The sequence below is a fragment of the Melospiza melodia genome, chromosome 1, assembly GCF_035770615.1.
Source record: "Melospiza melodia melodia isolate bMelMel2 chromosome 1, bMelMel2.pri, whole genome shotgun sequence".
NCBI classification, from domain to species: Eukaryota; Metazoa; Chordata; class Aves; order Passeriformes; family Passerellidae; genus Melospiza; species Melospiza melodia.
Genome location: NC_086194.1, coordinates 23,176,857 through 23,199,279, shown reverse-complemented (window position 1 = coordinate 23,199,279; position 22,423 = coordinate 23,176,857). Strand labels below are relative to the sequence as shown.

The 22,423-nt window shown below is 40.4% G+C and overlaps 2 protein-coding genes across 4 annotated transcripts; both read right to left on the bottom strand.

Moving 5' to 3' along the window:
* On the bottom strand, window positions 1–8,517 carry CLDN12 (claudin 12). 2 transcript variants are annotated; one of them, XM_063151027.1, is made up of 4 exons: window positions 8,444–8,501; window positions 6,114–6,180; window positions 4,657–4,729; window positions 1–3,972 (listed from the first exon to the last, which is right to left on the bottom strand). In XM_063151027.1, exon 4 carries the CDS (start codon window positions 3,948–3,950, stop codon window positions 3,213–3,215), a length of 738 nt encoding a protein of 245 aa, XP_063007097.1. In that variant the 5' UTR covers window positions 3,951–3,972; window positions 4,657–4,729; window positions 6,114–6,180; window positions 8,444–8,501; the 3' UTR covers window positions 1–3,212. The 2 variants fall into 2 exon arrangements, with proteins under 2 accessions (XP_063007097.1, XP_063007088.1); XM_063151018.1 differs by lacking the exon at window positions 4,657–4,729 and having other exon boundaries at window positions 8,444–8,517.
* A 1,966-nt stretch (window positions 8,518–10,483) lies between these two features.
* GTPBP10 (GTP binding protein 10) lies at window positions 10,484–21,704 on the bottom strand. Of its 2 annotated transcripts, none has more exons than XM_063150998.1 (10): window positions 21,600–21,704; window positions 20,976–21,169; window positions 20,791–20,882; window positions 19,616–19,760; window positions 17,041–17,114; window positions 16,065–16,117; window positions 13,103–13,210; window positions 12,533–12,610; window positions 11,484–11,607; window positions 10,484–10,758 (listed from the first exon to the last, which is right to left on the bottom strand). In XM_063150998.1, the coding sequence occupies exons 1-10, from the start codon at window positions 21,630–21,632 to the stop codon at window positions 10,538–10,540; spliced, it is 1,122 nt and encodes a 373-aa protein (XP_063007068.1). In that variant the 5' UTR covers window positions 21,633–21,704; the 3' UTR covers window positions 10,484–10,537. The 2 variants fall into 2 exon arrangements, with proteins under 2 accessions (XP_063007068.1, XP_063007076.1); XM_063151006.1 differs by having other exon boundaries at window positions 20,976–21,164; window positions 21,600–21,702.
* Between the last annotated feature and the right edge of the window lie 719 nt (window positions 21,705–22,423).

The following is a 22,423-nucleotide window of genomic DNA, read 5'->3' as shown; positions in this document are numbered from 1 at the left end:
TCTGTATGAGACTCTTTTATTAAAAATACATATCATCTGTTTCACATAAAAAGAACCAACACTTAACACAATTTAAAGAAGTTGGACAGAAATACTTAAAAAAAGACAGGTTCCTGTAATCCCAGAGCACCCAACCTTTACTGCACAAGGTACAAATAAAAATCTTTCTGTTCAGACCCCAAGTGCTTGTCCTGCACACAGCAGTGCCCAGGAAGGTGCAGCTGGTCAGAGGCAGGGGTGCTAACTGCTCCCCAAAGGCTGTTCCCTGGCAGGCACACCTGCAGGACATGTGCTCCCTCCCAGTCCAGGGAGGCCTGTCACTCCCCAGCCCTGGTGCTGGGCACGATGGCAACCTTAGCAAAAAAAAAGAAGTTGGAGTGGCACTCAGCTCAAGTGTCACAGGTTGGCCATGTCTTCCTGTAACAAAGGAAATACAGCACAGCACTTCCAGGTAACTTCACTTAGGATTCAGCAGAAACATATTAACAGCATTGATGAAAGAAAACCAGCTATGCTTCGGTGATAGAACATGATGCAAGAGTCTTCTTGCTAACTGAAACCTATGCTGGAAACCATTATCTTCTGGAGCCCTTCTTTTCATAACTCATTCATCTCTGGCTTTTGGAAAGACACAATTTTCAAACCAACAAGTTATCAGCTTAGGCAGCAGCAAATACTAATTAAAAGTTCTGTGCATAAAAATCAAAGTCAGAATACAAAAGAGCTGTCAGAGGCATCTGCTATTAAAGTGCACAGAGAAGAACAACACTGGCTAAACTTATATTTTTGTAGAAAGCAACAGTTTGCCAGGCTGTTATTCTTGTTCTGGAGACGCTGAAAATTCAGCTCCTTTTTAAGTCACCAAGAGACACATTCATCAATTCTTAAAAATGATCAAAATACTTCACAAATTCAGGCTCAAAGAGTGTATCAGATGCTGACTGTAACATTTGCTGGCCAACACATAACTGAAGCAAGGCACAAAGAAGGAAAGACACTGAAGCGATGCAGAAGTAAGATGACATTAAATCACACACCAGCGGCCCCTTTGCTTTGACCTTAAGGGAGATGGGCAGCTAAACCAGCAACAGTGCTGGACAAGCAGATGAACAGTAAAGCAAAGTTCAGTTTTGAAGAGAAAAACTTGGCTTGCATGTCATTACACATGTCCTAATCCCATGATCTCATTAAAAAAGATACTTCATACTCTCATACCCTGTAAACCTAAAAGAGTATCATGTTTAGGCCTTTAGAGGAATATCTTTTTACATACTCTTTATTGTCTGCAGTGTTAATTCCTTAAGACTGCTGTTAAATCAAGCACTGTGTTAAAGGCCTGGCACTTTACTGACAATGCTGGGAATTATGATAGAGATCAACTTCCTCCCTCAATCCACTGAAGTCTGAGATCTGCCAGCTAAAACACGATCTTTCTTTGTATACTGTTATTTCACAAATTTTAACAGACCAAGATTTGCCCAGTACAGTACTTGTTTCTATTCCTAACACCTAAGAGGAGGAAACTAAATGGTTTTCAGGACCTTGGATGAATCTTCAGAACTGGAATTAAAGAAACTGATTTGATTTTTTTTTTTTTTAGAAAACCAAATTTATTCTGGGGTTAATGAAATGCAAATATCCACTAAGCTCCAGAATGCCACCAATCAAAACAGCTTTCCTTACTGGGATGACATCTTAAACATAAGATCTTAATTTACCAAAACCTGAGAGAATCAAATGCTTGCTTTAATTATAGCACTCTTCAACTTACTGTCATGAAATTTTCAAGTAATGTCAAAGCCCATATTAAAGAGCTTGGATCCTTAGGTCTCATCTCCTGCTCTGTGTTTTAGAAGGCAAAAAGTGATTTAAAGACATCCCAGGTTGGGAATTTACAATCCCTCTTCATCCTTGCAGAGCTACACAGTGCAGCTCAGAAGTTACTCAAAATAGCATCTTACGGAAAATAGGATCAGGAAACTTTCTGCATTTATGAGGTGGCAGCAGGGGAAATAACTGGATTTTAAAATAGCTGAATTTGAAAGGTGTTAAAGAACCAAGCTGAAAAGGTTAAGTCTTAATCAGTAATGAAATAAGCTACAGCATGAAAAGTCCATCAACCATAAAGATCAACTATGAAAAAAACACAAGCTCATTGCTCCTTGTATATACACTTTTAAAAAACATCTAGATTAAAAAAAATCTCTCCCCAGGGTTATAATTCCCTTTTCAGAGAGATGTTGTTATAGCTTGTACACAGTGTTTCAAAAGGAGCTTTCATAGTCTTCATAGTTCTTCAGGATTTTCCTAACCTTCCTTGTAGGAAGTGACATTTCTCTCCAGAACTGAACACTTTACATCATACTTGAAAATCCATTTTTAAGAAGGCCTTCAAATAAAACATCCAGGGTTCTAATCACAATATTAAAATACTAGTGTTTTTACTTTTAATGACAAAATAGATCTTGTGAATTTGCTAACTCAGTAAAAAACAGACTAGAAATAAAATTCACAAAAGATTTCTAGCCTCCAGTAATTCACAAAATGCTATTAGAGCACAGAACAACATTTGTAGTTAAATCAGTTTTATTCCTTCTGACAGCTACGTTGAAAATAAAGGGTAATTTGGCACTAATTCTGTTACAGAAGTTCCAAAGCAGGTATCTGTTTGTGTGTACAGCAAAAAACCAAATAACAGTGCACAGAACTGAATCAGTCTGCCAAACACCCTTTTCAGACATCACATATTACAATATGTGGGTCTGGATGAACAAGAAACTCAGTGAATCCCCTACACCCAGTTCCACTGCCTGCATCTGGACAATACACGAGTGCAAGGGTCTTACAATGAGATTGGGATCTAGAAATAGCTTATTAAATTTTAAAGACGTCCAAACCTCCTTTGACATCAGCAAGCAAAAGGATGGATGCATACAATTGTTAGTGTACTGATCCAGCATTAGCAGCAACTGTGACTGTAGTGAGCTCAGAGTCAAAAAATAAGAAGAAAAAAAAAAGGAAAGGTAGTCAAGAAGTAACAAACAGACCAGAACAGCAACAGACTTGCTGAACTCAGGCCTCCATGGCTTTGTGCCTTGGGAAACTTGACCTTACAAAGAATTATGCTCAGTGCAGGGCAGCACAGAGAATCAAGCCTACAATTTTCATGGCTTGAACGAGCACAAGAACTTGGCTTCCAAGGCTTTGTCTCCTTAAGATGAATGTGTCACAACAGGAATGTCGATTTCTACGGCAGAGAGGCGAGAACGTGCGGAGTAGGGCTGAGAGGCATAGCTGTGCATGCTGGGGGCGTGGGAATACAGGGGCTGCCAGAAAGGAGAAGGGAGGCTTTTGCATGCACAGTACCATAGGAACAGCATGATAGAAGTGAAAAACAGACCGCCGGCACTGGCAATGGCAATAAATACAGAGATGTCAAAGCTGAAGATGGGCTCGTATTTCCTGTTCAGATAATTGTTATAAAAAATGACCCAGATGGACGGAATGAGACAAATGGCACAGGCAAGCAGGAACAAGAGGCCGGCCACGAGATGGCAGCCTGCACTGTTTACCAGGCACTTGGCCAGTTTGACGTTTGGCACGGTGGATACAAAGGCCGTGTTACACATGCCAATCATGCAGAGGAACAGAGCTGAGACAGCAGTGAACATACTCAGAGGAAGGGCAAACTGAAGAACACGCAAATCCAGCTGATCCACAGCCGTGTACCACTGCGGGTCATAGATCACGCAGTCTCTGCTCCCATCAAAGCGCGCGCACTTAATCCAGAGTCCGGTGTAAACCGTCACGTTCCTCTCGTTCTTGTTGTACGTGTACAGTCTCATCTGCCTCCAGTTTGGAAGCAGAACTGCTGCAAGGAGCCCAGCTACCGAGGCTGTGCCGCTGAGGAAGGCCAGCACGGTCGCCGCATGAACGTCCCGGCAGCCCATACTTGCCCACAGAGGTTGTCTCCTGCGATTAGAAAGAAAAACCATGGACACAGGACTAACTACAGTTGACTGTCGATTTTAATAAAGTCAGATGACAGCTAGTAGGCACTAACTTTGTGGCACCTTCTTTGTCTGACATGCTTAAGACAGTGGTAACACTGTCTTAAAAACTACTAAATTCATGCTTTAATGAAATGTCAGGTTATTTCACAGACTTATGACTTCTCAGCTGACAGACTGTTGAAGTTGCTGTGTTCAAGGTGAAAAAGAAGCACGTTTGAATGTGTGAGTCTACATAGCCATGATTTAAGTTCACGTGTCCTCAGCTGGCAGCTCCCTGTCTTTAGCCCAGATACAGTATCAGAGTGCATGCTCAGTCCTGCCACACTGCTGCATGAGTAAAAGGGAGTTGCTTAAAACCTGCATCATTAGACTGGCAGGGAATGCCTATGTAGGCAGTTATACACATTTTATATAGGCCAAACTGTTGACAAGAGCTGTGAGATAGTGGTGGAGGCTCTGCTGAGTAACTTACTATGAATTTTTCAACAGCAACTCACAGTTCTGCCTCACTACTCCTGCCTTTCAGAATCAACTGTCCAAGCATACAATTACAGAAAGCAGATGACTTTTCAGCTTTCACATTTTTCACTCCAGAGCAAGTGTTAATACTGCTTCCTTTTCAATCTTACCACTGTCTGCATACCTACTATAGCCTCTTGTCCACAGAGATGCTGAGAAACAGTCTCAATGATGGGCCTTTACAAAACAAACAAAAACTTAAAAAAATAAAAGACAATTCAAGTTATCAGTTATCCCTTCTCTGCATGATCAAGATATTTCAAAGAAGCCTAATACATAACAGGCACTGAGCATTTACCCCAGAGTGTACTTGAAGCTGGACACTAAGAATTACAGTACCTAAAAATGAAGAGATACTTTGCAAATTCTTACTGAGTGCCATTCAGTTATAAACTCCTCCTGAAATTTCTTCCAGTTTATTATACTACACTGAGCATATCTATCAAAGTCACAAACCAATCCCTTAAGTACCAGAAGTTCTGTTTAATGCATATACAGGTAACTGAGTTTCTGTATTACAGAAAGGTTACAGACATGGCTGCAAACAAAAAGGCAACCAGATCTGATCCCTCACTCTTCTTTTATACCTGCAAACATCCAATTACCAGGGAGCTCCAGTTTTCAGGTAAGGAATTCCCATGTATACTGGAAAAACACTAAAAGCATTATCAAGCCATACAGCTAGCCAGAATTTTATTGATTTATAGACAAATAAATGAAGTTCAATTTGTTTCCTAAGAAACCATTAGGCAATTATTTTATGCCATCTAACCCTGAACAATTGCACTGGAATGTGGGCACTTTCATTTAAGTGCTGATCACAGTCTAGATTCCAAAGAAGCACTCTGGAAAGAAACAATGACAACAACATTTATGCTAAAAACTACCTTATTTATATATTATTTATATTTATATATTTATAAATATAAATAATATATATTTATATTTATATATCAAAAAGACAGCATTGTATTGTTGCTAAGGATAGCTGAGCGTGGGCAACCTTCTCTTCCCATGGCAGTAAACTTTTCAGATGGCAGGTCACTAACAGGAGAGCCCCTGGGTAGGGGGACCAGAGAAGTACTTCTATTATGATTATTTTAATATGATGCTTCAGTAAGGTCAAAACAATCAACTTGCAAGAAAATGGAACTATAACAAATGAACTTCAGAGCTAAATCTAATATTACATCAAATTTTGCTCTCCTCAAGCTTGATGCTTTTGCTCTTCTATAAAGAGCTTGCCTTTACCTGGATAAAACTTCCATGCAGACAGGGCATACTCCAAGATATGTATCCAAGATAGTATCACTTCAAGTGATAGTCCAAGATACAGCTATATGTGAACCAGCTGGAATAAACACAACTGACCATTTTCAGAAACCTGCTGTTTCTGAAAATTCATTTGCAGTAGTAGATTACAGCAAATAGGCATATTACCCACCATCCCTTCCATAAAGGGAGACCTATCTCATCTTGCAAACATTGCTGGCTTGATGACTGTAATTATAGCTTCAGGTCCCTGACAAAGAGAGTAACAAAACAGGTGTTGTCTTAATTAGATGGCTTCAGTGCACTTACCAGCAGTGTCCTCAAACCAACAGAAACCTTAGCAACTTCTGTAAGCAGGAAAAAGGTGCTACTGCATCTAAGAAACAGAACAAAGAAAGAGTCAACATCACATTTGTTTCATGCAATTTCAGCAACAGCATTTACACTGCAATTCAGGAATTAGGAATATCAGTTATGTTTGCATTAGGCCAATTACACCACCTTCTACAATTTGCTCTTATTTAAAAAACACAACTCAAACTACTTTTTTTTTCTTTCTTCAATTTTTTTCTCCAGAGCTTGTTCTCTATCTATTCATCTCAAAAGACAAAGGTGCAAAAAACTGCTTCTCTCATGGGCGTTCCAAGACACAGAGTTTGCATCCTGAATTTTATGTTTTTAGCAAAAAATCCATAAGAAGTCATACAGAATAATTCCTGCAGATGTTAGGTTCCAGGCTGCACTTAACCAGCAGAGAGGAAAGGGTGCCATGATTATTTAATGTCAGAAAACAAAGAACAAACTCTAAATTGTTTATATATCTTGTGGGTCTTTATTCCTTCCTGCCTTCTACACAAAGGTTTCAAGGAAATTGGAGAAAACCAGGAAACACTGGTAATGCCTTTCCAATGGCTGTCCAGGTTTTCCAGAGGAAAAGATCCTCTTGTGGATTTTCTACCCCCACATCTAAGTCCCAAGATCAAATCTGCAGGTCATAATAGGTAAATCACTTTACTACTGGACAGCATCAGACCTCCAAGTATGTCAGTGTGCAACTGTTAAAAGTTACAACCTACAGCCGAATTTGTTGGGCTAACACGTGCAAAGAAAGAGTTTATTCTAAACTACCCATATCAAACCCTGAAATATTATTAAATCCATACATGAATAGGCTCCATCATCTACAAAAACATCAAAGAAATCCTTCTATCAAACTATCTAGGGCAAGAAAGAGACTTTACAACACAGCCATGAACCCCGATTTTTTCATTGAATGAGAAAGAGGGTTTCAGATTTGGAAACTCATTAATAAGAATGCTATTGCACATTGAATGCTAAGAATGCTAATGCAGTCACACAGCCTGGAGCAGCAGCTTTTGTTCACCAACATTACTTATGAATTTTCAAGCTTTTTGTGCACTTTGCAGCTGAAGCCAAGATAAACACACAGACCTCCCTCCTCTGCAGGTTCACACCCATGAACAACCACAACAACATAATTAAGTAGGAAATTAGTGCAGGCAAACAAAGCTGTCAGAGGGAGCTGTGCCCAGCCCAGGAGTCCCTCCCATTAATGATGAAACTTGTGTTGTAATAAACAGATTCAGAGCAGCTATGGAATATTCCCCAATACCCAACTCATTTTTGCAGAAATGGAGTTTCTTTTGGTTTCCTCTTCCTCTCCTTAGTCCATCTGATTTTACTGTCTAATCCTGGTGGTGTTGAACAACTAGGGACCTCAATCACTTGTTAGCTAGTTGTCCAAGGGAAGAAAATACACTTTGGCCAGATAAAACCCTGCCTTGCCTTAGATTCTTGGCTTCAGCTTCTTCCATCCCAAGGATTTTAAAGCTGTACTGTGGAAGGCCCTTCTATCTGATCCACAGAAGCTACCATTCCTAATAGCACCCCTTAGCAGGGACAGATTTTACGCCCTATTCTAAAGATCCATGTTGCTGTAAAGAGATGCTGGCTGAAGCTGGTTAAAAACTGGTAAGTCATTAAAGGTCCACAAGATAAAATAATGAAAAAAAGACAACAAAAGGACATTTACTATAGACATAATTCAGAATTTAGTAAAACCAGCTCTGTTCCCTTGCATGGCGTTGAGAAGCCCACGGTCTGGGAAGCATCAGTGTTTTGTAAAGCCCTGTAGGAGAGAAGCCACAGTATAATTCATCAACACAAACCACTGCCTGACTATCCACAACAGCATGAGCAGTTCAAAATTTTTCACGACTTTTGACTAACTGGCCACCGGAACCGGAGGCCTAAAGCTCGCCAGTTTCAAGGGACTGCCTCAGAACCACTGCCACCGCTCTTTGATTCTGGGAATCAATCATGCAGTTCCACGTTCTACAAAACTCCTTTTAAAATTAAATATAGATGTACCGGGTTAGAACTAACGATCCTAGCTAACAAATGAGGACTTCCAAGAAAAACTTGAAACGGGGGTAATTATTTTACCGACTGAATCGGAAAGAGTAGCTGACGCACGGAGAGAACACACAGCGTCCCCCCGGGGAGCGCCGCCGATCCCCGCCCGCCACAGCGAGCCCGGACTCGCGGGCGAGCCGGGAAGCGCCGCAGGGCCCGGGCTGGCCGTGCCGGGGCCGAGCCCGCTCCCCGAGCCCGCTCACCTTGCCGCCGCGCTCAGGAGGCGCCATGGCCGCCGCTCCGGCCGCGGAGCCGCCGCGCTGAGGGGAGGCCGCGGCCGCGCGGGGCCTTGTGGGGCGGGGCGGGGCGCCGGCGCACTGCGGGCTCGGCTCTCGGTCCGGCCCAGCTCGGCTCCCGGCCGCCTGCCGGGCCCGCCCGCCTGGGGCTCTCCGCTTCCTGCAGGGTGGAGAACTTCGCCAGCACGGGCTGGAAACGGCGATGGTCTAAAACACGTCCCTGCGATAAGGCAGCTGACTGCAGGTCCGAGGAGCCCGACTGCGGCAGGCAGCTGCGGCCCACGGCGGACAGCTCCAGTAAACCATGCTGCCTCTCAGGCCAAACACACCCTCACTACCCCTTAACCTCACTCATTAAGACCAGCTTTCACAAAGTCTGGAAAAAACAAAATGCTATTTTCAGCTATGAAATACCCTGCAGGGAAGGGGGCTCAGGGGTGACGATATCGCTGTACAACCCCCTGAAAGGAGGTTGTAGCCAGGTGGGGGTCGGTCTCTTCTCTCCCAGGAAACCAGTGACAGGCTGAGAGGAGATGGCCTCAGTCTGTACCAGGGCAGATTCAGATTGGACATCATGAGGAATTTCTTCACAGAAAGGGTAATGGGCTGCCCAGGAAGGTGAAGGGAAGAGGTGTTTAAGGAAACACTGAATGCCATGGTCTAGCTGACAAAGTAGTGTTTGATCATTGGTTGGACTCAATCTCACAGGTCTTTCCCAACCTAATTCATTCTGCAACTCTGTAAAACAGACGGCCTATTCTTAGCATCAGTGAAAGCATATTAGCCCTGAACACAGTAAAATTAGAGGAAAATCACAGTGAGAGCCAATACCAATGATAAAATAGACGCATTATTGTGGAGGGATAGAATGTAAGAAAATAGTGCAGAAGGCAATCTCACACCTGAGGAGATGCAGCTGTACCAATCACCAAAGATTAGGAACAGGCCTGCCCTTAACAGGCCACAGCTGTGTCCAATACAACGAGTGCTACAAAAGAGTGGGGTAGCTGGGTGAGGGGAGAGTTGGAGTTTGTTGGCTGTATTGAGAAGAAGAAATCACTGCTGTGGTGTGGAGCTGCACATGAGAAATCACCCAGAAGGTATGCCACTTTTGCAGTAAGATGAGAATGCATTATGACAAACCATACCTTTCCTCCCAATTACTGCTTTAACAAAATCTAAAGAAGTAGGGTATGATACATATATTACAAAAGCAAACCAAACTAGAAGGCTTTGATGTATTCAATCTTATTTTGCTTTACAAGCAATTTAATAGCTTTGAAGTAGAAAACGCCCTGACAATAGAGGACTTCAAATTTTTTTAAAAATTAAAGTGTGATTGTGACTTCTTGTAATATATAATCTAGAACACTAAATATTTCCAAAAATGTACAGTTCTGTTGAGAAAAAGCCATTTTCTTCACTGAAATGTAACATAAACCAAACAACTCCATAAAAGGAGGGGATCACAAATTAAGCATAGGAATTTGAAATCAGGATTTATACAACTAAGATGACTACAGTAGGCACCAGCAGGTACCAAAAAAACCTCCAACATCAGTGTCTTGCTTTTTGTGCTCCTACAAGTCACTTCCTAGTAGCCATTTATATGTTTTCCTTTAAATTCTTAAAACCAACAAAGCCTGTCACAATAGCAGAACTTATGTTCACCTTAGAAGGCCCAGACCCTGGAAAATTCCTCTATCAGGAACTTCCTTTGGTTCTTCTGATGCCCACAGGATATGCAGAGTTGTTGAACTTGCTCCTTTGTGCAAGTTATATTCCCTCCATTTCTCTCACTTGGCAGAAATATTCCAGGGATCCTCAGTTGTTAAGCAGTGCTTTGAGTTACACATGCTTTGGTCTTTACATTGTTGAGCTTTGTAGCCAACATAAATAAAAAATCCCCTTGTCTCTTTCCCAACTGTGCCCTACCCACGTGCCTCAACAAATGGAGGGAAGCAGGCAGTGAGGGAAGAGGGAATAATTAAATGGAAAGTCTGCACAAAGGTTTCATGTGCATAGTTAAAATATTAAATGTGCTGGGTCCATTCAGGAATGTCAGCTTCTATTCATTTGTTCTTCTTTGGAAGCTTGTAAAAGCAGGAGTTTCTTTTTCCGATATTCTTCATTCACGTGCTCTGCTTGCTCATCTATGGATTTTCTTAGACATGTTTTGAGTTCCTCAATTCCTTCTCCAGTATATGTAGATACAGGAATCACCTCTCTGAATTCAAGAGTATTTTCTGGAATCATTTCTTCCTCTAGTAAGTGAAAGAAGTCTGAAAATTTGTATATAAAGTGTTAGTACAATCGCCAAATACTGTATCACTTCAAAGCCCATAAAATCCCATTAAATGTAGAAAATAAACTTTAATAAATTACAGTTATAAACATGGCTGCAATTAATATACATACCATCTGCACAATTAGTCTTCTCAAATCTCAGAAGACAAGCAATAATATAGCAGTTATACCATTCTTAATGCTGCCATGAGAAGATTCTATACACTTCCAGTGAGCACAAAGAAATCCCAAGTTGCAAAATATGAGAGAATATGGTGTTAAGCTTTTCTGGTTTCTACACTCCAGGAAAGAGAAAGCAATTCACCCCAATGCAACTGGAAGACTAAAATAAACCTACGTAGACCTTTCCAGAATTTTCCCATGTTTGTGCCAAATGGTACATGTGTCAGTGCCTGTGAGGAGACCTTCTGTGCAGGTTACTGTTATTCCAGACACCTAGACTGGAAGCTTACTCTCTCATATCATGGTTGGGAAAGATCATCTGGGATATCTCTATTTATTATAATCTTTTCCAAACAGTGAAGCCATTACAAATGCATATAAACAGAGCTCTTAATGCAGGAAGTGATTTTAAACATATGTTCAAATAATAAATTTAATAGCTGACTTCAGTTTCAAACAACTCTCTGCCAATGCAGAGTTATCCATATGAAATCTTACTACTACTTTTGATGAAAGTTATTAGTGGAATTTCCTTTACCCTGAGGGTTCTCTAGTTGTGTCATAAGTTCATCCAAGTTATCCTTTGCACAAGGCAAATCCATTTTATTGATGGCAAGAAGTGCAGGCTTTGTTACAAGTTCCTCTTTGTACAGCTCCAGTTCCTTAAAAGAAAAGTAAATTTCCCTTAGTAAATATCTGTAGTTTAACAAGGGCTACTTCAATTTTACATCTCCTCTTGCATTTGTTTGATTGCCCAAATAGCCCTTCTTGCCCAAGCAGCTGTGAGTTTGACTCAGGTGCTCAAGGCTGATATATTACAGCACAGGAGAAAATAATGTTCAGTGATTCATATTTTTGCTCAAAAACAGATTTTAGGTAAACAGGCTGTCTCATTCTGAAATGCCAGTTACAGAAAGAATGAGAGTTTTGGTTTCTGTTTATACTGACATCTATGAACACAAAATCAATTTCAGAAAAACTTCAGACTATAAAACATATAAGAAAATCCTTTGCAGAGTGTTATAATTCTTAAATATTTTAATATTAGAAAATCCTAACCTGAATAAACTTAAAATAAACAGCTATTCCTGAAATGCATAAGATTCATGAACTTAAGTCACACAGTTAGAGATAAATTTAAAATGACATAATATGTATTATTTGAATCAGAAGCATAGTTAAGAGGTGCAAACAGTGAACGTCTGCAAAGCTAGGGCCTGATGTTGGTCTATGCAGGAAGGGCATCAAGGCACTGTAACCACACATTTCTACTTCTTAAAATGCTACTGGATTGGGCAACTGAAAATTATGTGTCTTTTTACCTTTACTTGACTTGTAAGAAATATCCCACATGCTGCATAGATTAATCAATTCTATTAATAATTGGTACCCAATATAAACTGGAGCAGTTTAACCTGGACAAGTGAAAATAAAAACTTCATCATTTTGGAGAATCTCTTTGGTCACTGGCCTTATATTATAAATCCAGAAGACACCCTAACATTTGAATGTTTCTCAATCAAATCTGAGCCATCCTCTTGACTCAACACATAACTACAGCTGTCACATAGGAAGATGAGAACTTACCTTTGTTAGAAGCAATATCGTTTCAAATGCTGTTCTGAACTGAGTCTTCATAGACAGCTGAAACCCAGAAATATCAACCTGAAAAAGTTACACAAAAACAAGTTTTGTGGTGTAAAATTTTGTTACAGTATCAAGGTACTCTCAATCAACTACTTTGCCCTGGAATGTCCATAGCAATGTGTTCACTCCTGGGCAAACAACAGCAACTAAACAGCACAGAAACATCAGACACTGCAGGCACAAACTGGCTAACTCTCATACAGTGTTTCTCAAAGGCCTGTTTTGTAAACTTATGGGAATCTTACAGGAAAAAAAAAACCATGCTTTTGTTATGCTTGGAACACTTCACTATTCTAAATTAATCAGAAATTTTCAATGATAAATTCTATTTAAGAACTTAATTTATCATTAGTCATTTGAGTGGTCCATTCTGTAAACACAATTACAGCTATATTTATAACAATCACACAAATTATAAATAATTTTCTAAATTCCAACTACATTGCAATTAAGATATATTTTATTTATTACACTTTGATTTCAATAAACTGTAAATTTTATTTAACTTACAACTAAGAGAAGTTGTTTGGTTCTCTCTACATGTTTGAGAAATTTATGGCCCATTCCTTTGTTTGCATGTGCACCTTCAATCAGTCCTGGGAGATCAGCTACTGAAATCTAGGAAAACAAAAGTTTCAAACAAAATACTTCCAGTGAGCAAACCCAAGGGCTTTAAACTATCAACAGTGATTATCACTATACATGGACAAAAGAACCCAGACAAAATAATATGCATTGGCTGTTTCAATACATTTACAATCTATTATTAGAAGCAGATTAAACAAAATGCTGCTATTACACAGACCTGGTGCTCCTCATGTCCCCCATTTTTTATAGCTGTCTGCAAAGTACAAAATAGAGGGTAATAATACCTCAGCAGAGATCTTACAAAATGTAGCTATTACCTGAGAATAAAACAGACTCTGAAAGGTGAGCAGCTTAGGCTATCACATTTGCAGAGAATTCAAACTGTCACTGAGACAGCAAATAAAGTCTGTTCCTTGTGGCTACAGAGTATCATTACTCCAAATACAAACCCACTTAACACTGCTCCCCTGAGCATGAGCAGCTACAAGAATTTGATTTCTGCTCTTCAGCTCAAATGAGACTTTGATTAATCAATCAGCTTCCAGACAGAGCCCAGCAAAGACTGCCACAATGAACAGGGACCTTGTCACTTTCTCTGCTGGTTGAGAGACCTGTTGGGACAGCTGAGGCAGACCAAAAAAAAGCAGAATGATAATGAAACCCCCAAAATGGCTACTCAGTAAGTCACAGAAAGCCAAGACAGAGTGAAGTAAAGAAGAGCAAAGGTAGGCTCTTCAAATCTATCTAATGCCCATTTAGACAGGAACTGGATTAAACTGAACAGTCCCTGAAGCCAGCATACCATAAAATTTCCAGTGTGCTACTTAGTGCAGAAGGGGGCTCAGATACTCTGGTAGAAAATGTAAGTGATTCTGCTAGTTTTCATGATCTGGTACTGAGACCTGAAACCCAACTCTACTCAGGTCCTCTGCTTCTGTGTCTTTATTATTTTTTCCACGCAGTAATGACAGACAGCACTGGGAAACTTGCACATATTTTCTTTTTTATACTGTACTAAGATAAAATGAGCAAATTCTCACATATCTCTTTAAAAATATCAATGTTCTTTAGGAAAAAATGAATCATTGTCCTTTGAGTGATACAGAAAAGACACCTCAATTATTGCTGTTAATTACATGGTTTATGTTTTGGCTTCAGCAGTTGCAATATGGAAAGTACTTCCTCTTACCCCAGAGGTTCCCCTTGATCACAACCCTTAGTTCCCTTGACTTTAGGAAACAAGTATTTTGTCCATATAGTTCCTATATAGCCCCCAACAGTTTGGTATAAAAACCATAAACTGTAGAAATGGCCAACAGAAAGGATCACTGGCTATGACAAGAAAAAGACTTCAGAAAAGAAAGCCAGGAGTTCAAGTAGATCTCTTGCTGGAGAAAAATACACCAGTACGAGCAAGAGATCTCACTCATGATAGACAGTTTTTTGAAAGGGCTATGAAAAATCCTGTTTATTTGCAGCATAGCATTCCAGGATAAACTACCCTAAACTAGCAGATAAAATGAATATTAAAAAAAATTTCCCTTAGACATATTGCATCTCTGCAGGGAAGCAGACAAACTAGACTTACTTTCTTTAATACACAGTTTACTTGAAGTTTGTTAAATTAAGGTTTCAAGCATCAGCTACTGAATCTCCCTAGCATTAGTGGTTCTGAAAGCAGAAACAATAGTTTTTTGTCTTTTCATATCTGAGGGTTATGTTTTTCTGGTTAACTCATCTGAAACCCTTTTATACACTCGCCTTTTATCTTGAAAATGATGAGTCCAGTGCTGCATGTATCATACACTTCAAAAACAAAGTAAAAGCACATCAAAGAAGATTCAAGCTTGAGGAATGAAAATGTTTGCTGCAATTTTTAAGTGAAGCTGGGGTCCAAAATCTATTAGCCTCTCTAGTCTCATTTAACACTGGTTTCCCCATCAGTGGATACCGTAGCAAGGATTCCAGGCACCCCAGAATTAATCTGACAACTTTTATCTGAAGAAGCTGGGTGGAACAGAGCTCACAAAAATTCAAGTGGTAGGGCCATAACTCCAGCAGTCTTTCACAACCACAGCCTATTTCAAAAGGAACTGGACCCAGGTGCCTCACCTCTCAGGTAGTGCACCATCCTGGCTGTTCAGGTAATCACAATCACATCACACTATTTCAGTTTTAATTCAAAAACCCAATCCACTAAACAAAAAAACCTCTACATCCCCAAAAACAAACCAAACCAACAAAAATGCCACAAAGACAAAAAAAAACCCCTAAAAAATGTTAGAACAGCCAATCTTGAAAGTCATAATAAGAAGTTATGGTGGCAGGGCTATAATCACAAAACTCCCTGTCATTCACTAACGTAGACCTTCAGCTATTGGACAAATCTGCCATTATTTGCATTCTGAAAATTACTCACTCAGTCCAGAGCTCTCTGTACAGGCAACTTGCAAGAAATTTGCTTCTTCTAAATAAAAATAACAGGCTGATTTCTGAAACAATGATTTTTTTTCCAAGTCCTAAACTTTTAAGAGTACACTAGGACACAGCAATCTCAATTCCATAAACAATTTCATATCTCTAAGATTGTAAGCCAGGATTAGAACCACAGAAGGGAGGGAAGGGAAAATGGGAAGCCATTTATTAAAGTGACTTGAAATAAGCTCTACATCATAATACTGTATTTGGCTATGAAACTCTCTTATTATTACTTCATAAAACAGTATTGTTCTCACAACTCCTGTTAAGCCCATGCAATTTCATTTGATATGGATACACATATGAAAATACCTACAAGTTTTCATTCTCCTCCTGAAATTCTGTTAAGCAACATAAGTAGTCAGTCCTTATAACTTTAACAAACAGAGTGAGGTTTCATACCCACCTGCTTATAATCTGCATACATGATCTTTCCTAGTTCAGGCTGTATTGTTGTGACTGTGGCAAGGGGACAGGAAGAAAAAATTGGTTTCAACATTTAAAAAAATGTTAAACTTACAAAACATTTAAATATTGTAGAACTTTCTCAGTGTATTTAAATTAAACAAATGTGCAGTAGCAAAAAAAATTTAAACAAGGAAAAGGAATAAAGAAAAAGCAAAATAAGATAGATGAAAATTAGACCAAAAAAATCCAGTGCTTCACTAAGTCTTATCTCTTTCTGCAGTTCTGCCCCAGTCATTCCAAAATGGGAATAGTGAAGGTACAGAAGTCTCAGACACAAAAACTATTACCTAGACTATGGATTAGCTTCCAAACAGGGATAAAACAATGAGAGATAAAGTGAGATAGGACTCTTCAAACTGAGAAAAGGCTGTAGAGAATTGGGGATGGTGCAAAAAGGTCAGTAGGAATTACTGGTACTTGCACTCTTTAATTAAAGAAGTTCAGATACTAATTTGAACTTACTGATAGAAAAAAAAATAAAAAAATTCTGTCTGTTTTTCAGTGGACAGATTAAAATGCCAAAACCTTCTCTGTTGCAAATGACAGTAAGTTCTAAAGCATGTAAGATGTTTAGCCAAAGGAACTTGACAGTACGTATTCTGTAGGCTGAGGATATTGCACACCACAGAGAGTCTCAGTTGCAATAAAAGGGCTGAGACAAAAATAAATGTTAAATAGAGCCTGCATTAACAGGTTGAAGCATTATGGGGTGTATACATGAAAAACTGAGATGGGTAAAGAACTCGACATAGAGGCAGCAAATATCTCCTTGAAGTATTTCTTATAATTAAAAAGCCAGGCAACATTGCTACCCTATTCTTTATTATAAACTTTTACTATAAGCAAGTCAGCAAAAAGACTTCTTTTCTTTCTCAGGAAATATTGCTGCTCTAAAAATAAGAGTAGGAACTTACATGCATAATTTGCAATCTCAGGTTTGGCATGAGAAATCTTGCTTAACAAGGACGACTTTCCTGCATTTGGAAACCTAGAAGGAAAGTGAGGATTAATACACTGAATAAACACCTACATGATTCCTGTGTATTTATTTCCAAATATGCTCTTTGATGCTATCAACTCATTTTTGCACTCATTTACTCAGACTATTTTTTTAACAAAACAAACAAGCCCTAGATCATTATGATTTACTTTTTGACATCAAATCTGAATAATTTTTCTAAATCCAACATCCAAATCCAACATCCTCCTAAGGATGCAGGCAGGAGAGTTATGTAAATACAGGTGTGATATATTTAAGGGAAATCTTTCAAAGTCACTCAGACAGAAATACAGCATTACCATCCAGGTACACTTGGATTCACTCTTCATGTGCTATAGCTAATATTGTAAATTATGCTTCCATTCTAAAAACCTGTCATGCAAATATATCTTACCAGCTGGATTTACAGTCTCTCAGCATACACATCAGGGTTTACAAAGGCTACACTATAAGTACCAATGCTACCTATGCTAGAGTTTAGCTAACAGAGCAAAGAAAATGTGAACTCAGAGAGAGTGGTTTTAAGGCAGTTGTATGAGGGATCCTGAAATTAGTCCTAACCTACCTGTTCTGCTACCAAGTAAACCTAGAAGAACACCTAGGAGCTGGTCTGTGCACACCTGTTATAACATTTTCACTTTACCAGGGATATCCATACCTGCATCCTACAACAAGTGTTCCTTAAGGGATACACTAGCTTTTACAAAAGCTTCTTCACAGAATACATCTACCCACTGAAATGAAAACCTAAGTTAAGACTGAAATTGTAACACCCACTTGTTTTAAAGATTAACCTGAGCTAGAAAAGGCACAATAGCTTTGACGCATGTGAAACTTGAAGTTAATCCTGACACCCAAGGATAGACTACAGTCCTTATTCTTAGCACATACTCCACCCAGAAAGTCCACACAAGACTTTGTTCCAATCAAATTCATAAATATTCATCTCAGAATGATCAAAGAAAACTCTGTCTACAGGGAACTCAACACAGTCACAAGATACAAAGGCAGGTGTCCCACAGAAAACCAAACAGTCTCCACTTGACTGCACGGAGAACCATGGCCTGTTAACAAGGCTGGTACTATACTGTAGGCCTTTATAAAGGGGCTGTACACAAATATTTCTTAAAAAAATGAAAGCAACCTAATGGCTCTTGTATAAATAGGGAAACTACTGAGTGCAGTTTTCATACACTCTGATGTTGAAAGGTGCCTTAAAGACATTCCACAAGGTTACTCGGGTCATATACTCAAGAAAGCACTTTGTTACTACTGAGGTAGATTATGTTCTTTGAAGTTTAAATTGCAACCTAGACTAACACATCACAACCTGTACCCAAACTTGATGGGCCTTTCTCAAGTCTACATAGTTTTCTTTTACCTGATCTAATAGCAAACCACTCACAAAAAAGGCAAAAATAGCAAACACAAAGAGATCAAAGTACAACCATAACCACTGGAGGCTGATTCATACTCTCAATAAGAAAATTATATGCTTCTCTAATTGACTGATAATGATTTTTGTGTCCATTTTGAAGGCAAACTGTCAGCTGAAATACAAGATTAAAGAAGCATCACCATCATAAAACTCCTGTACTTTCACACTGATCAAAACAAGAAAAAATTCTGTCATGTAATTACTGAAGACCAACTGAAAATTATATAACTTTAGAGAAATTTTATACTGTCAAAATTATTTGTAATAAAAAAGAAAAATATAGTTAGTCTATCAACCTGTCTTCAAGTTTCATTTTTTATCCATGCTGTCTTCAAGTTTCCATATTTTATTGGTATATACCAGCAAAACTATTTCCACCTCAAACTCATCATTTCATGTTTCCTATGTTTTTTATTAATAAGGACCACAGGGCTGATTTATGTTAGCAGATGCTGAATAGAACAATAGTTGTACTGCACTACAAGTGTAGGCTGTTGAAAGCTTTCTCCAAATAAAAATATATTTATCTGCATTGTTATAAAAGAGCAACATGGACATGCAAGTCCTCCTGTTCTAGTTTGTAATTACTTCCTTCCAACATTACAAGCTGTTTTTTTGGGAGAGTAGGAAACATAGCCTTTGGCATTGTCTTCAGAGTTGCTACTGAAAGGATCTACCTGGGCCAGTGCCATGAAGGTAAACATGCAATATGCAGTGTTCTTGGCTCTGTTTTGCACCTCCTACCTACTTAATAAATAATGTGCTAATAATATTGTGACCATCACCACAACTGCTAAATACAATTATATTACTAATAATGTATTATCCTGATTCATGAAGCCCTTCACTCATCAAAACATAATGAACACTTTCAAATGTTAAAATTAATTTTAAGAGCTTTAAACTCAATCTCATTTTTTCAAACTGCAAATAACTTAGGTGACAATGCAAATGTACAATTAACACTCATCATCCAAACACCCAAATTTCTTTGAAGTCAAATCTGAAATGTACTGTTTTCTAATATTAGTTTTCAAACTACTGTACTTACCCAACTAAGCCAACATCTGCTATAAGTTTCAAATCAAGGTGAACAGTTCTCCTCTGACCTTTGCAAGGCAGAAAGTTTGTAGCCAAAGAGCCTCCAAGACCTCCACGAGCTGCTAAGAATCTCTCTCCTGCTGCATTAAGCTCTCCTGAAAATAAATTTGTTAGTGAAAAAACACAATCCCTTGCAGTAGCTTACTTGTGATTTTCCATTTAAATGTGTCCAGTTATAAGACAATTTTGTGTACTCTTCCTTGCAAGAACTGTGCCCTCAAGGTGATGGTGATTTTTTCTTTGTCTGGCAACAAAGGAAAACCATCACACCCAGTATTTTTCTCTGTCATACAATCAGTCACCTCAAGAAAACTGCAGGCAGGCCAAGTATGGCCAAGATGGAGGTTCTGAACCCTCCAATATTTAATTCAAGAATGCAAGGAAAAACATTCATTGATAGAGATGTGGCTCCCTTCAGATGGCTCACATTTTTCCATTAAGATGCAGACTATGATATCTCCCTTAGGGTTAAAATAATTAAAAAAACAAAAAAAAGAACAACACTTGAATATCTTTAGCCCCATGATATGCCTGCATCATAAACAAATCTTGCAATACATCCAATGTAGTTAAACGTCCAAACCAGGGCAATTTGGGAATTTAGTCTGAATTCTAAACAGTCTGAAAAGAAAAAACTCTGAGAAACTGAGAAGGAACCATTGAGAGCTATTCCAAGAGTATTGAAAGAGATCTTCCTGGTGAGTAAAAAACAGAAATGCATTTTAAGTAACCTATAATTCAGCAAGGATCTTTGTCTTTTGAGCATTTTCATAATTCAGTAAAGATATAGGGACACTTACTTGGCTTTATGGAGACATAACTTATGTGAGTCATGAATGGTTCTGTGGAGCATCAGTATGGCTTCCAGCCTTTAACACTTGTTTCCAACAGCAAAGGACTTGTATGTAGTGATACAGATCAACTACTCCTAATTTCTGGAAGGGGTGCCTGCTTTTCCAACAATTTTTACAGTGTATTTGTCAACTCTTTGCCCAAACAAAGAAAAACATAGACATATTTTGGAAAACCTCTACCCTTAAAACATCCTACTATTAGAAATTCACCAGATGTTATCAATAAACGTGACAAACATTAGATACTTTAAAACTAAGCAAAGGTTCTTACCAATCTGCTTGCCATCATCGTCAACAACTGAAATTCCCAAAGGCACATGAACTTCACAATCTTTTCCTTTTTCACCTTTTAGAGCTTTAACACTGGGAGAAATTAAACCATGCTTAGTACTTTAGGCTGACATTTTGCTTTTTGAAAAAGATGTCAATAACAACTTTCATTAAATAAATTCTTACCTGCTGTTGGCTCCTGTTCCAGCTACAAATCGCTTCTGGGGATATTTCTCCCTAATGCTCTTTAAGGTAGTCCTTTCTCGGGCGACGAACCAGACATCACCACCTCTTCCTCCTTCCCCTCCCAGGTTAGGATAACCCATTCCACCGGTTCCTCCTCTCACATAAACCCGCAAATCGTCTATGAAGTTGCTGTACTAATAAAACAACAGTTTCAACACCAGTTAATTACCTTCTCTTTGTATTTCGCTTCACAGAAATACAAATCCACGTGTAAAACCGCTTGGACTGATCTTTCATGGCATTGGATGAAACTTCAGAAAGCAGAGCGTATAGTTTTTAATCAATGTTTGGCATGGCTTCCCCGGCAGCGACCCCTCACGGCGCGCAGGGCGCCGGGCCGGGCCGGCGGAGTCCCGCGTGTGCCGCCAGGGCGGGACATCGCCGCCGGGCCCTGAGGGTGCTGCGGGCAGCCCGGGCGGGACGGGACCGGACCGCACCACCCGGCACATGGGAACTCCCGAAGAGGCCCCGCAAGCGGGACCGCGGCTCCCCGCCAGCCCTCCCCGCCACCCGAGCGCCGCCTGCGGCACCGTCCCCACCGCTCCCCGCGCCGGCCGCACTGACCTTCCGCAGCACCGCCGCGCCGCACCGCACCATGGCGGGGGCAGCCTCCGCCGGGCCCGAGCCCAGGCCCGTGGCTGTGCACAGGGCACGGGGCAGGAGGGCGGGTGAACTCCGGGGACCGCACGGCGGCAGCGCAGAGCCGGCCCCGCAGACGCGCAGGCGCGGCCCGGCCTGGCCCGGTCTTGGGCTCCTGCCGTCGCCGCCGCTGCTGCTGCTGAGGAGCCGGCGGCCGCTCCGAGCCCCGGGGCTGCGGGGCCGGCCCGCTGCCTGGCACGGCCGGGCCCCGCTCCTGACACGGCCGGGCCCCGCTCCTGACACGGCCGGGCCCCGCTGCCTGGCATGGCCGGGCCCCGCTGCCTGGCACGGCCGGGCCCGCACCTCGGGCCGAAGGGCGGCAGCGACGCCGAGACCCGCAGGGCCAGAGGGAGTTAACAAATCTTCCGGAGAGTTACAGACGATGAGAACGGGTCCTGCCTCTCCAGTGAAACAGGCCTCGTAACCTCAAAGGAGGGACCCTGGGCAAAGGAACACCTGGGCGTTTATTGCGCATTCCTGTTGAGGAGTCGGCTCCTGCTATGTCACTGGCCATCTCTTGTCCCTTGGCTGGTGCCACAGGTCCCCGTAGCCTTTGTAATGCAAGGGATTGGTGCCAGTTCATGGGCTTTAGAATCCCGCAATGGGAGGTGGAGACCATCAGTACACCAAATGAAAAGAATAGAAGACTGAGCATGTGGACTAAATAGTATAGGAAAGGAAATAATAATTTAAGCAACAGGAGATACGGTACTTTAATAACTAGATAACTTGTAGCCAATGAACTGTGA